Source organism: Mustela putorius, unplaced genomic scaffold, assembly GCF_011764305.1.
Source record: "Mustela putorius furo isolate JIRA1106 unplaced genomic scaffold, ASM1176430v1.1 tig00003869_pilon_pilon_pilon, whole genome shotgun sequence".
NCBI classification, from domain to species: domain Eukaryota; kingdom Metazoa; phylum Chordata; class Mammalia; order Carnivora; family Mustelidae; genus Mustela; species Mustela putorius.
The window spans coordinates 20,857,440-20,871,596 of NW_025422021.1; the positions used below are offsets into that span (position 1 = coordinate 20,857,440).

General features: G+C 35.4%; 1 protein-coding gene across 2 annotated transcripts in view; it reads left to right on the plus strand.

Moving 5' to 3' along the window:
* LOC101690049 (CD302 antigen) overlaps window positions 1-14,157 on the plus strand; it is a 132,267-nt gene that overhangs the window by 77,910 nt on the left and 40,200 nt on the right. For both annotated transcript variants that reach the window (XM_045066604.1, XM_045066602.1), the window contains exons 29-34: window positions 2,041-2,235; window positions 4,444-4,670; window positions 6,044-6,212; window positions 8,550-8,699; window positions 11,492-11,614; window positions 13,659-13,826. In XM_045066604.1, coding sequence (XP_044922539.1) covers window positions 2,041-2,235; window positions 4,444-4,670; window positions 6,044-6,212; window positions 8,550-8,699; window positions 11,492-11,614; window positions 13,659-13,826 — 1,032 coding nt within the window. The remainder of the gene's footprint in view (window positions 1-2,040; window positions 2,236-4,443; window positions 4,671-6,043; window positions 6,213-8,549; window positions 8,700-11,491; window positions 11,615-13,658; window positions 13,827-14,157) is intronic.

The window sequence follows — 14,157 nt, forward strand, 5'->3', positions numbered from 1 at the left end:
GAAACATCATACCATTAGCACTCCCTCCTGATTCTCTGTCCTTCTCCTAACTCCCAACTACTGATCCACTGATCAACTACTGATCTATTTCCTGTCTCTACAGATTACCTATTCTAGGCATTTCATATAAATGAGATCATACAGTATGTGAATTTTTTTGTGACTGGCTTGTTCTACTTAGCATAATGCCTTATGCATGTAACACTGTAGCAAGTATCTTTTTATGGCTGAATAATATTATATTCTGTGGATATACCATGTTTTCTTTATCCATTCATCAGTTGATAGACATTTAGATTCTTTTCACATTTTTGGTTGTGAATAATGCCACTATGAACATTGACATACAGGTTTCTGTGTGGATGTGTATTTTCATTTATCTTGGGTATATACCTGAGAGAGGAATTGCTGGGTCTTTTTTTTTAACATTTTGAAGAACTAACAGATTGTTTTCCTAAACTGCTATGCCATTTTCCATACCTTCCAATTTTTTCCACATCTATGCCAACACTTGTTTTTATCTCCTTTTTTTTATTGTAGCCATCCTGGTAGGTATGAAGTGGTATCTAATTGAGGTTTTTACTTCCCTTCTATTTCATTTCCCTGTTGACTAAAGATATTAAACATAACTTTATGTGCTTATTATCTGCTTGTATATCATCTTTGGAAAAAATTTTATTCTGATCATTTACCCATTTTTTTAATTATTTGTCTTTTTTATTGTTGAGTTATAAACATTCTTTAAACATTCTTTACATATTCTAGATATAAGTCCCTTGTCAAACTATTTGTAAATATTTTCTCCCATCACTTTCTTTATTTTTTTAAATTTTTAAATTTTTTTACTTTCTTTATTTTTTTTCCATAAGCTCTTTACCCAACATGGAACTCAAACTCACTACCCCAAAATAGAGAGTCAAAACCCTACTAACTGAGTCAGCCAAGTGTCCCCCTCTATCACTTTGATAGTAGAATTTGTAACGCAAAACTTTTTTTAAGATTTTATTTAATAAATAGATTTTATTTATTTAGGGGTACCTGGGTGGCTCAGTGGGTTAAGCCGCTGCCTTCAGCTCAGGTCATGATCTCAGGATCCTGGGATCGAGTCCCACATCAGGCTTTCTGCTCAGCAGGGAGCCTGCTTCCTCTTCTCTCCCTCTGCCTGCCTCTCTGCCTACTTGTGATCTCTCTCTGTAAAATAAATAAATAAAATCTTTTTAAAAAAATGATTTTATTTATTTATTTGCAAGAGCAAGTGTTTATGGGTTTATAATTTTCTATATGGTAAAAGGAAAGGTTCTAACATATGTACATATGTAAATACGTTTATATGTATATTTAAGTTTATATAAATCATATATATATATTTGCATGTAGATATCCTGTTGTCCTAGGGACTACTATTTTGTATTGAATTGTCTTAGCACCCTTGTCAAAAATCGGTTGACTGGAGTGCCTGGGTGGCTTAGTGGGTTAAGCCTCTGCCTTTGGCTCAGGTCATGATCTCAGGGTCCTGGGATCGAGCCCTGCATCAGGTTCTCTGCTCAGCAGGGAGCCTGCTTCCCACTCTCTCTCTCTGCCTACTTGTGATCTCTCTCTCTCTGTCAAATAAATAAATAAAGTCTTTAAAAAAAAAAAAACCAATTGTGCATGTTCTGGGTCCAGAGAAGGGATTTCTATTACTAGTTTTATAATGTATTAATTTTTAAATAAAATAATTATATTCATTTTCACTATAATTAAACATATATAGAGGAGAAATGAAAATTTGACTTTAAAAATAACAAAACATAAAGCTTACTATAGGATGGTGAAATTATAAGCAAATTTTAATTTTTATGTTTATAATTTACACTTTCCAAATTAAAAATAAGCATGATTTACTGTTATAATAAGAAAACAATTTAAAGAATATACATAATCATATAGCTTTATAGAAAGTAAGTAAAGAAGAAAGAAAATCAGCTGAGCTTGAAATATTAAGTATAATTCAAGTCTTCATTTAATCTCTAAACATAGAAAAAAATGTTTCTTCCCTAGATAATTCTCTTCTGTGGTCTGATAAGACCATGCTGTCATACACAAATTGGAGAAGAGGAAGACCAGATATAAAAAATGACAAGTTTTTTGCTGGCTTGAGTACTGATGGCTTCTGGGATATTCAAACCTTCAATGTTATTGAAGAAATACTTCACTATACCCAGAACAGCATTCTTGCTTGTAAAATTGAAATGAGTAAGTATGCTAATGTAGACTTTCCACCAGGGAGAGAGAACTTAAGGCCATCACCTCCACGAGTGGGAATTATGCAACTGTATTTTTTGAGTGCCTCCTCTATTTTCTGTCCTATGAAAGAGGAGGGAAAAGACACAGTCCATGGTGTCATGGTCTTGAAATCAAGGAGTAAAATGTAGTTGGGGAAATAGCATTTAACTCTTTAGCTCTGTTTTGCATAGGTTAGTTTTAGGTTATTTGGTACTGGCTTACGTTTGTTGGAAAGTCAAAAGAGATCAGTGAAAACAGGAATAATAAAAACGAAATGCTTTGAGGACAAGGCAAGACATGGTTGGGTCTTGAAGACTGGATAAGATTTTTATAAATAAGAAAGTGTAAAGTTTTGATATTCTAGCCTAAAAATAAATGTCTCTTAAGTTTGCCTAATTCCTTGCGTAAATCTATTTTTAAATGCATATCAGTTTTAAATTTTTCACAGTTTAGAAAGTGTTATAATGGCCACTATGGTGTAAGGCCTCTGCTAACATCCAGACCTCCCTTCATAGTGCCACAGAATAACTTTCTGGAGCATCATTTCAGTCAGCAATCTCCAGTGTTTCCCTGCTACCAATTACTTTGAGTACATGTAAGCCTCTAAGACTTCTTAGAAAAACTGTCTATTCTAAAATTCTAGGCTTTCTTCCAGCCCGTTTCTTCCCCCATTCTTGGCTCAATAAGGCTCTCTTTGTGTCAGGCTGATCTCTTAATTGTCCCATGCACAGTATATGCTGATCCTCATTTGCACCTTATGTATGTTTTTTTATGGACAAGAAGTCTTCCACCTTCTTTTTTTTACTTCTTTAACAAAATTTTTATTTTAGAATGATTTTTATATTTATAGAAAACTTACAGAGACAGTACAGAAAATTCCCATATACACTGTAACCAATTTCCCCTATTGATGACATCTTATATTACTATGGTACATTTGTCACAACTAATAAACCAGTATGATAGATTACTATTCACTGAAGTCCATCCATTATTCAGATTGTTTTTATTTTTTACTTAATGTCCCTTTTCTATTCAGGATGCTATCCAGAATACTATATTACATATAGTCATCTTGTCTCCTTAGGTTTCTCTTAGCTGTGAAAATTTATTAGACTTTTCTTAACTTTTGATGACCTTGACAGTTTCCAGGAGCATAGGTCATGTATTTGTGGAACATGCCTCACTTTGGATTGACTGATGTTTTTCTCATGATTAGACTACAGTTGTGAGTTTGAGATTTAGGGAAAAAAACCACAGAGGTAAAATGTCTTTTTTATCACATCCTAGGAAGGGTATATGCCACGAATACGACTTACCACTGTTGATTTTAACCTTGATGACCTGGCTCTAGATGATGGTTGTTAGCTTTCTCCACTGCAGAGTTACTCTTTTCCCTATTTCCGTACCATACTGTTCATAAGGAAGTCACTATAATCAGCCCACACTCATAGACTGAAGAGTTATTCATCTTCCTGAGGGGGCATATCTATGTAAATTATTTGGAATTCTACTGTACAAGAGATTTGTCTATTCTCTCTCAGTTTTAAATTTGTTCAGTCAATTGTTTATATCAGTATGGACTCATGGTTATATGTTTTATACTTTGGGTTATAATTCAATGTTCTAGTTGTGGCCGTTGGGAGTTCTTTCACTTGGTCCGTGTGCCTCTTTGAAGTACCCTCATCATTGTGGTTTTGTTACTGTTACGCTATTCTTCATTTGTTTTTAGCTTACCATCTGGTTACCTTACTTCTTTTTAGTCCTAATTTCATCTAACCTAAACTCTGCAAACCAAATTTGCTAAGCAGACTTTCTGACTCTCTTACTTCAGAGGAATCGCTCCTTCTCTACTCAGTCACGCATATCATATAATGGTTAATTGTCTGGCCTGCATTTCAGGTATTGTTGTTTTCTGTCCCCAATTCCTTTGTGAGCTCCTTACATGAAAGACAATGTTTATACGTTTCTCTAATCAGCCAGGCAACTGTAATATTTCAGAACCTATTATATGTGTTGTGGCTATAAGAAAAATAAAGTCTGCATTTTACTTACCTCATTAATAAGAAATCCAGTTTTATTTAACTTTAGAAATGATTGCATTTCCAGTCTTACCCAAAATACGTATTTTAAATAATTTAAATAATATCACTAATACTTTTAATTTAAATGTTGTAGTTGACTACAAGGAAGAATATAATGCTACTCTGCCACAGTTTATTCCTTATGAAGATGGTATTTATAACGTAATTCAAAAAAGGGTAACATGGTATGAAGCATTAAACATGTGTTCTCAAAGTGGAGGTTATTTGGCAAGTGTTCATGACCAAAATGGCCAGCTCTTTCTGGAAGACATCGTAAAACGTGACGGATTTCCACTATGGGTTGGGCTCTCAAGTCACGATGTAAGTCTTGTCTTATTTTACAGAAATTTTCCAAATGTGTTAGAAGGTTGGAAATTTGAGCATAATATATTAATGCAAAGTAAGACATCGGATTAAGTACTGAGACTCAATTTGCATAGCATAATGCTTTCTTACCTTTTTGCAAATAGAAAATTATATATGTAGAATGCCGTAGGGCAAATGGTGGATTGCAGCTGCCCTAGACACTGCCAGGCCATCCCAAGGACCCAGGAGATGAATATCTCAACATCACTTCTCTCTCACCTAGTTGGGGAAAACCAATAGAAAATCAGGGAAAACAGGAATAGCACAGAATCAGAAAAACCTGAGTTCTAGTACTGGTGATGGGTCTTCCATTTACATGTTCGGGAATTGTGAGCAGGTTACTTAACCTTTGCAAGCTTATTTCTTCTTCATCTGTAAAACTGGGGTGATAATATTTTCCTTAATATAAGATTATAGTGAATATTAACACATAAATTTATATAAGATGCCAAATAAAATTCTTAATATTAGGACTAATAAATGCATGTTTTCTTCTCACTTCCCCCCCTACAAACTGCACTATTTTAGAATAATGTTTTGGTAGTAAACATCTCTTTTGTGCCACTATTTGAATCTTATTAATTAGTATATTCATATATCTATATAATGTCCAGTATTCCACAAATAGGCATCTATTGAGTTTAGAATTGAAAGCCTAATTTAAATAATCTTTAGAACAAAGTGAAGAACATGAAAGAAAGGATGACAAATTAAGATTATAGAATCAGGGGAAAACCAAAAGTAATCTTCCCATGAGTTTCTTGGGAAATATTTTTTTCTTCCAGTCCCTTGCTGCTTGATGGCTTTCATAGTATGAAAAAATGTAGCCAGAGACACAAACCACAGAATTCTAAAACATAAAAAACAATATTCAGAATAATATGGAGGTTAGGATTGTAAATCTGTAATTCTGACAAATGGGAGCCATTTGCATGTCATTTAATTTCAAGTGTTATATAAGCTCATCCTTAAAATAAATAAATCTGGAGACAGAGCATGGTAACTCTGTCTGTAAATTTAAACTTCTATTTAAATTGCACCAGAGTAAATGTCTCAAATCAAAGCATCAAAAGTAAATCCCTGATTTTACAAATAGGTCCAGACCCATAACAGTTACAAGCAAATAATTAACAATCCATTCCAATACTTCTTAAAGCATGTGTGTGTGTGTGTGTGTGTGTGTGTGTGTGTGTGTATTCTTCTTAATGTTCTTTTTGAACATTCTTTTCTCTGGAATCACGTTATCTCTATTATTCTTTTTTAAAAAAATCAATTCTTCTGCTAAAAAAGTCCTAAGCTTTTTTTTATCTCTATTATTCTTAAAACAGGGAAATGAATCAAGTTTTGAATGGTCTGATGGCAGTACATTTGACTACATCCCATGGAAAGATAAACAATCTGCTGGAAATTGTGTTGTCTTGGATCCAAAAGGAATTTGGAGACATGAAAAATGCAAGTCTGTTAATGATGGTGCTATTTGTTATAAACCTACAAAATGTAAGACTTGGTTTTGAATAACTATATTTATTAAAATATGACATTTTGTTTTGTGCACATGATTAAATACACAAAGGAATTTTTTGCCAGTTTTTAAATAAGGTTTATTCACAAATCCTATAAAAATAATTTTGATACTTTGTGAAGAAAAACAAATATGATATACCCATTCAGGGTATGTTTCCAAAGACTTTCAATTCCTCTGTCACTGGGTACATATTACTCTAGAGTTTGTGAATTTTAATTTTAATTTGCAATGGTTTTCAAAGGCTAAAATGCTCCTTTTAAAAAAGAGTTCAGCAGCATATAAATTTGAGAAATACTGTAGGTCTGATTTACCATATTGATGGCTCTGGAAGTTTCTATAGTAAAGAAATCTAGTTAACTTTGTGTCACTAAGCATTTTCCAAACTTACATGACACTTAAAAATCTAAGGAAAAAGCCCCTTCCATCAGGGGCTCTCAGGGTTATCCTGACAGATGGAGCCTTGAGGAAGAGCTTAAGAACCACGACCCCCCAGGAGCTGCAGAGGCCTGCTGGACAAGCCAAGATATGATGGCAGTGGCAGTTCTCAGCACTTGCCATGCTTTCTGCTCCAAAGAATCCTCCACAGAAGAGAAGAGTCAACACTTGGAATTAAACAGATTCAAAAGAACAAAATGTGAAAACCTTATCCAGAGAAGCAAGTGACTACAAGAAAGGGAGAATGATACCAAGAATGAGGAATGAACAGATAACCAAGAACTGACATCTCACTTGTTTGGTACAGAAAGTAGATGTAATGTTTTTGAAAAACAATTGGAATACATGAGAAATGTGGTAAAGTATACAAAAACGGAAAGGACAGCTGTGTTAGCTAAACAGACTTCATAGGATCAAGGAGAATGACAACACAAACAAACACAAATTCAGTGCTGTACAGGATTGAATAGTATTCCCCCTGAATTCATGACTACCCAGAACCATACTTAGAAGTAGCCTTTGCAAATATAATAGTTAAGAGGGGTCATGTAATGCTAATGCATGATTAGGATGAGCTGTAAATCCAGTGATGGCTGTCCTTGTAAGAGGAGAAAAACAAAGAGGGAGAAAGCCCTTTGATGACCGAAGCAGAAATTGCTGTGATGCAGCTTCAAGCCACTAGAAGCGAGGAGGCCTGAAACAGATCCCCCCTCAGAGCCTCCAGGAGGAACCAATTCTGCTGATACCTCAGTTTTAGACTTGCCTCCAGAGCTATGAGAGAATAAATGTCTGTTGTTTTAAACCACCAGGTTTATAGTAATTTATTATGACAGCTCTGGGAAACTAATACAAGAGCAAATTTTTATTTTATTTTTTTAAAGGTTTTATTTATTTATTTGACACAGAGAGCGAGAGAGCATGTGCAGGGGGAGCAGCAGAGGGATAGGGAGATGCAGGGTCAGCTCAGCAGGGAGCCCAAAAAAGACCCAGACTCATGGCCTGAGCCACTTCTGGGTATATACTCAAAAGAAATGGAAAGAGGGACTAGAATAGATATTTGTCCAACCGTGTTCACAGCATCATTATTCACAGTGGCCAAAAGGCAGAAGCAACCCAAGTTGTCCACTGACAGATGAATGCATAGCAAAATGTGTTATATACATACTATGGAATATTATTCAGCATTTAAAAAGAAGAAAATTCTGACACATAATACATGATACAACCTGCATGGATGAATCTTGAGGACATTATTCTAAGCAAAATAAGCCAGACACAAAAGGACAAACACCATATGACTCTAATTATATGAGGTGCCTAGAGCTATCAAATTCATAGAAACAGAAAGTAGAATGGTGGTTTCTGTGGTCAGGCAGGAATGGAGAGTTATTATTTAATGGGTATAAAAGACATAGCTACTCTCTGTAGGGGACAAATTGTGCTATGTATGCATATTTTGTAAACAGATTACCCAATTTTTACTTGTGGATATGATTTTAAACGTGGTTTTTTATATGGCAAGGTAAAACAAGTTTTATATTATCAAGATAAAAAGAATCCAAAGAAAAACAATTTTAAGGATTATTTCAAAGCAGTTACAGGCCTGCCGCGCCTGTCTTTGCCTCTCCAGTTGTTTTTGCATTAGGGTAATTGCATCTTAGAGGTCTAAATTCTTTCTAAGTTTTAAAAATGGTATTGCAAAAAGCTAATGAGAATGTATACTCTTAGAGTGTGGGCTGTAGCTTTCTCTGATGTGGGTATTGAGTTGAATGCTTCTTATCCACAGGAGCCACAGTTTCAAATAGGGGTTAGTGAGATTTTAAGTCAGATATTTTTTCTGTGCATCTTTACATTCATGTCTAACATTTTTATAGCTAAAGAGGTATCCTCTCATACATACTCTTCAAGATGTCCAACATTAAAAGGGAATGAGTCACAGTGGATCCAGTACAAGGAGCATTGCTATGCATCTGACCGGGCATTGCACAATTTCTCAGAAGCCAAACAGTTCTGTTCAAAACTTGGTGAGTTACAATGTATTGATTTTTCTTGGACTCGATCATTTAATCATTGGAATCTTTTCCAAGGAAATAATTTAAAATAATGATTATATTTTTAAAAATATTTTGGGGGCACCCAGGTGATTCAATCAGCTAAGTGTCTGATTCTTTTTTTTTTAATGTTATGTTATTCATCATATGGTACATTATTAGTTTTTTATATAATGTTCCATGATTCATTGTTTGTGTATAACACCAAGTGCTCCATACAACATGTGACCTCCTTAATACCCATCACAGGCTCACCCATCCCCCTACCCCTTTAAAACCCTGAGAGAGTCCATAGTCTTCTCATCGTTCACCTCCCCCTCTGATCTCCCCCACTTCATTTTTACCTTCCTTTGCCTAATGCCCTCCATGCTTTTCCTTATGTTCTACAAATAACTGAAACCATATGATAGTTGTCTTTCTCTGTTTGATTCTTGATTTTTGCTCAGGTCATAATCTCAGGGTTATGGGATCTAGCCCCGAGTTGCGCTCTGGGCTCAGTGGGAGTCTGCTTGGGATTCTCTCTCTTCCTCCCCCTCATCCTCTTCTCACCAACACACACACACACTCTCTCTCTCTCAAATAAATAAATCTTTAAAAAAAATTTTAAAACACTCAATATTTATAATAGCATTTTATAACCTGCTTGCCTCGTGACAAGGAAATGGTTAAGTATTTTGTGATATATGAGTTAAGTAGAATATTGGAATAGCCATTATAATGACCAATGTAAGAAGAAGTACATGGAAAATAAAAGTAAGTGGAAAGAAGTAGAATAAAAAATTGCTAAGAAATCCATTATGTGAAAATGACAAATGAAATGGTTTTAAATAAAGCTAGATATGTTTAGATGAAGGGATTAGGAAGCAAATTTTTTGTAGAAGTTAAGTATTAAATATAAAATTATAGATTTCCCCATTACTTCATTATTAATAAGTAAGTTTATCTTGACCAGAGTAACCAAGGAAGCACGGGTTGTTCCTCCATTCTGCAATAGAAATGGCCCACATCCTCTGATTTAACTATTTTAGATTTAACTATTTTAGAAAGGGCAGCAGTAACCGGATCTCTCCCATGATAAATTTACCCTATGGTTAAACTGTGAAATGACTTCTAGGGAGACTACCAAGAGTATTTCAAAGACCTGCATCCTTGAGTAGCAATTTAGCCAGACTGATGGCATTTACCTCATTTTTTTGCTAACTGTTGTGGAGACATTTGGCTGATTTAAAAATCTCTTTGTTACTGCTAAGTACATGATGGAAACTTTTGTGTTGGAACTCTCATGTGTTATACATGTATACACACACACACACACAACGGCAACTATTGTGAGCTATATATACATTCTGAAAGTCAGAAGCCTCTTGCTCCTACAGGAGAAAATAGAAAGGTTTACTGTCACTGTAGTGTGGGGGCTATGCACGTCAGTCAGCTTTGGAGGCAGACAGGTCTAAGTTTTAACTCCCAACTCCCATACTTACTAGCTGAGTGGTAGTATGGAAGTTACATGATTGCTTCTCTCTTCTCATCTGAACAGTGAGAATGAAAATGGCACTTATTTCAAAGGTTGGGTTGTTGTAGGAATGAATAAAATGAGATAATGTATGCAAATGTAGCACAGTGTATCCTGCAAATAGTGAGCAAACTATTCTTATTATGGGAAAAGATTGAGATTGGCTTTCTAATTTTATAACTGGCTAGCTGCATAAACCTGACCAATTTACTTAATCTCCTTGAGCCTTTGTTTTCTCCTCTGTAAAATAGTGATAATATCTTCCCCTACAGGATTATAATATATTAAACAAGCATGTGCACACTGTGATCATCTCTAAAGGAATAAAGACTTGCTTTTGCCCTTCTTCCAATGGCACCACCACAAAAGAAATGCTTTAGTTCAAGTGTGGATAGGCTTGCCACTACTGAAGACTTTATGATTCCACTTAGGATTGATTTGCAAGTCTAATTATTATTTTATTTCTATCCCTTGCCTGATGATGGTGATAACACTATTTTCTCTGTGGGTTTAGGGCAATTTATCAAGCTTTGACAGTATTCAATTCCATACTATATTCAGGAACTTACAGTGGGCATAACCAAGTATGCTTATGTATAAGATAATATTAAAGGAAAGGCTAATGCTCCCCAATATCCCAAACCTATTTGCTTTCATTATCATTTTAATAGAAAAAAATTAAAGCTGAGTTATTATACAAAAATGGTTGTTGAGGAGAGCATGCTGAAATACATCTTTCTACAATGATATAGCTATTCATACACAATGGTCTTGCTGGCAGGTTTTTTTGAAGAAACATGAAATTTCTCTATGTAGGGGCGTCTGGGTGGCTCAGTCGGTTAAGCGGCTGCCTTCAGCTCAGGTCATGATCCCAGGGTCCTGGGATCGAGCCCTACGTCGGGCTCTCTGCTCAGCGGTGAGCCTGTTTCTCCCTTTCCCTCTGACTGCCTTTCTGCCTACTTGTGTCTAGCTGTCAAATAAATAAATAAAATCTTTAAAAAATTTTTCTCTATTTAAACTTTCAATCTAGAAATATTTCTAATTTCCTGGAATCTATTAATGCTATACTTTTTAAAAATCTGACACAAATATGAGATTTTCAAAGTATTCTCTATGTAAAGCTTGAATTTCTCAATGATCTTGATCATGGTAGTTTTTTGGGTTTTTTTTTCCCCAAACAGCTGGTTGAGAATAAGCCACTTCCCTAGTTTGCATAAAGCTAATTAGTTTAGGGTTTGTTTTCCTTCAACAGATCATTCTGCAACTATCGTTACCATAGAGGATGAAGATGAGAATAAATTTGTGAGCAGACTGATGAGGGAAAATAATAATATTACCATGAGAGTTTGGCTTGGATTATCTCAATATTCTGCCGGTAAGTGACATATTTGTGTGCACAGTGTGCAAAGAGTTCCAAATTGTCCTTAATACCAAGTCAGCCTTGCTAAAGAATGTCAGGTGGTGGTTAATTGAAATGCTTCCTATTGATGAATAAGCTTAGGTCTGCTGGCTGTTTTGGAGACTTATAAATTCCTAATGACTATGAATATGCAAGTAACTTATTAGTAATGATGGAAAATACTAATGAAATAGAAAATTGGGTAAAATCAATTGGGATGTCTAGAGGTTTAAGATACTTGGATCAACAACATATTTCTTTTTCCTATAGCAATATTTGTGCCCCCATGCTCTCACAAAGAACTCATGACTTACTTCCCTTAGAGTTCTAGGATCTATCACCTGTGTTTTTGTAGCTTAAAACTCTGTTTTTCAGAAGCTTCTCTTCTTGTTGTTCTCTTCCCTCTTGAAACATTTTTACCATAGAGAAAAACCAATTATTAATGGCAACTTTGTTTTTCAAACAAGCTTAGCAAAGTTGCAGAGATGGGTTAAAAAAGATTTGTGGAACAAATTTTTAGGGAATGACGGATTAATTCAAGCAACAATGGATAAAAGATTTGAGTGAACTTGGAATTGATAAGGAGTGAACTAAAAGCACAAATTCAATAGAAAAATAGGAAGTGTGTTTTACATTTTAAGTCAAGTTGATTTCTAAGTAATTGAAATGAATGTGAATCCCAAAATATTAAGTACTTGTCAAGAAGTGAAATGGATTCGAAGTTGGCCATCTAAATGAATTCTAAATTTTGTTTACACTATCACCACAAGGTGGTGCTACCTCAGCTGGAAAATAAAAATGGAGTCATGGTGGGGAGACACTCCTGAACCCTCTTGACCCTTACTCCCCCACCATGTCTTTAATGATATGAGTTTCTAAGTTAGGGGTGAGGGTGCTGATGGGGATTCAGGCATTTAGAAATCTATCCCTCGCCCAATAAAAGTGCAAGCATTCTGTACTTTAATCAAGATACCACATTTTATATCAGTACTATCTAATAGAACTTTCTGCAAAGATGTAAATGTTCTGTATCTGTGCTGTGTAACAGAGTAGTAACGAGCCACATACGACTATTGAGCACTTGAAATGGGACAAGTGTGGGGCACCTGAGTGGCTCAGTGGGTTAAGCCTCTGCCTTCAGCTCAGGTCATGATCCCAGGGTCCTGGGATCGAGCCCCACATCAGACTCTCTGCTCAGCGGGAAGCCTGCTTCCCCCTCTCTCTCAGCCTGCCTCTCCGCCTACTTGTGATCTCTGTCTTTCAAATAAATAAATAAAATCTTAAAAAAAAAAGAAAGAAATGTGACAAGTGCAACTGAAGGACTAATTTCTTTATTTTTTTCACTTTCAATAAGTTTCATTTTAAATCATGGCATAGCATAGTTCTAAGTAAATTGAGTTGTATGATCTGCATGCCATTTTACCTTAGAAATTTAGAGGAAACTACCTTACAACCCAGCAATTACACCATTAAGTATTTACCCCAAAGATACAAATGTAGTTATCCGAAGGGGCACCTACACCCAAATATTCATGACAGCAATGTCCACAATAGCCAAACTGTAGAAAGAGCCGAGATTTCCATCAACAGATGAATGGATAAGGATGATGTCAAATGTCATACACACTTACACACACAATGGAATATTACTTAGCCCTCCGAAAGTATGGATACTTAACCATTTACCTTGATGTGGTTGAAACTGAAACGGGGCAGAGGACTGTAAGGGAAGAGAGGGAAAACAGAATGAGAAGTCATCAGACAGTAAGAAAAACCATGAGAGACTGTTAACTACAGGAAATAAATGGAGGGTTGCTGGAAGGGAAGCATGTGTGGGGATGAGGTAATTGGGTAGTGGGCATGAAGGAGGGCATGTGATGTGATAAGCACTGGGTTTTATATGCAGCTGATAAATTGTTGAACACTGCATCTGAGACTAATGATATATGGTAAGTTGGCTAATTGAATTTAAATTTTACAAAAGAAATTTAGAGGCAATAAACTTAATTTCTTTCTTTAGATCAGTCTTGGAATTGGTTAGATGGATCAAAAGTGACATTTGTCAAATGGGCAAATAAAAGTAAGAGTGGTGGTGGAAAATGTAGCATTTTGTTAGCTTCAAATGAAACTTGGGTAAAAGTTGAATGTTCACATGGCTACGGAAGAGTTGTCTGCAAAGTTCCTCTGGGTAAGTATGGAACCTGTCCTTATTTTTGCAGAACATGTCAGGAAATAAATGTGCAACTCTATTATGTGCAAAGTTTTGGACTTGGTCCTAAAGTCCTTATTTAGTCCTTTCAATATATCCAAAAAACATGATGAAGCCATGCAGATTCTTTGCCAGAAAAATAGATTGTAAGAGATGGAAGTGCCAAGATGGCTAAGATTCCCAGGTGAAACTACTAAACAGACTAAAGTTTTTGTAATTCTTCCCTAAGAAAAATGGAAGCTACCAGAGTATTGGGGAACTCATTTCTTTGAATATGTTCTTGAGATGTATTTGATTCTATCAGTCAAAT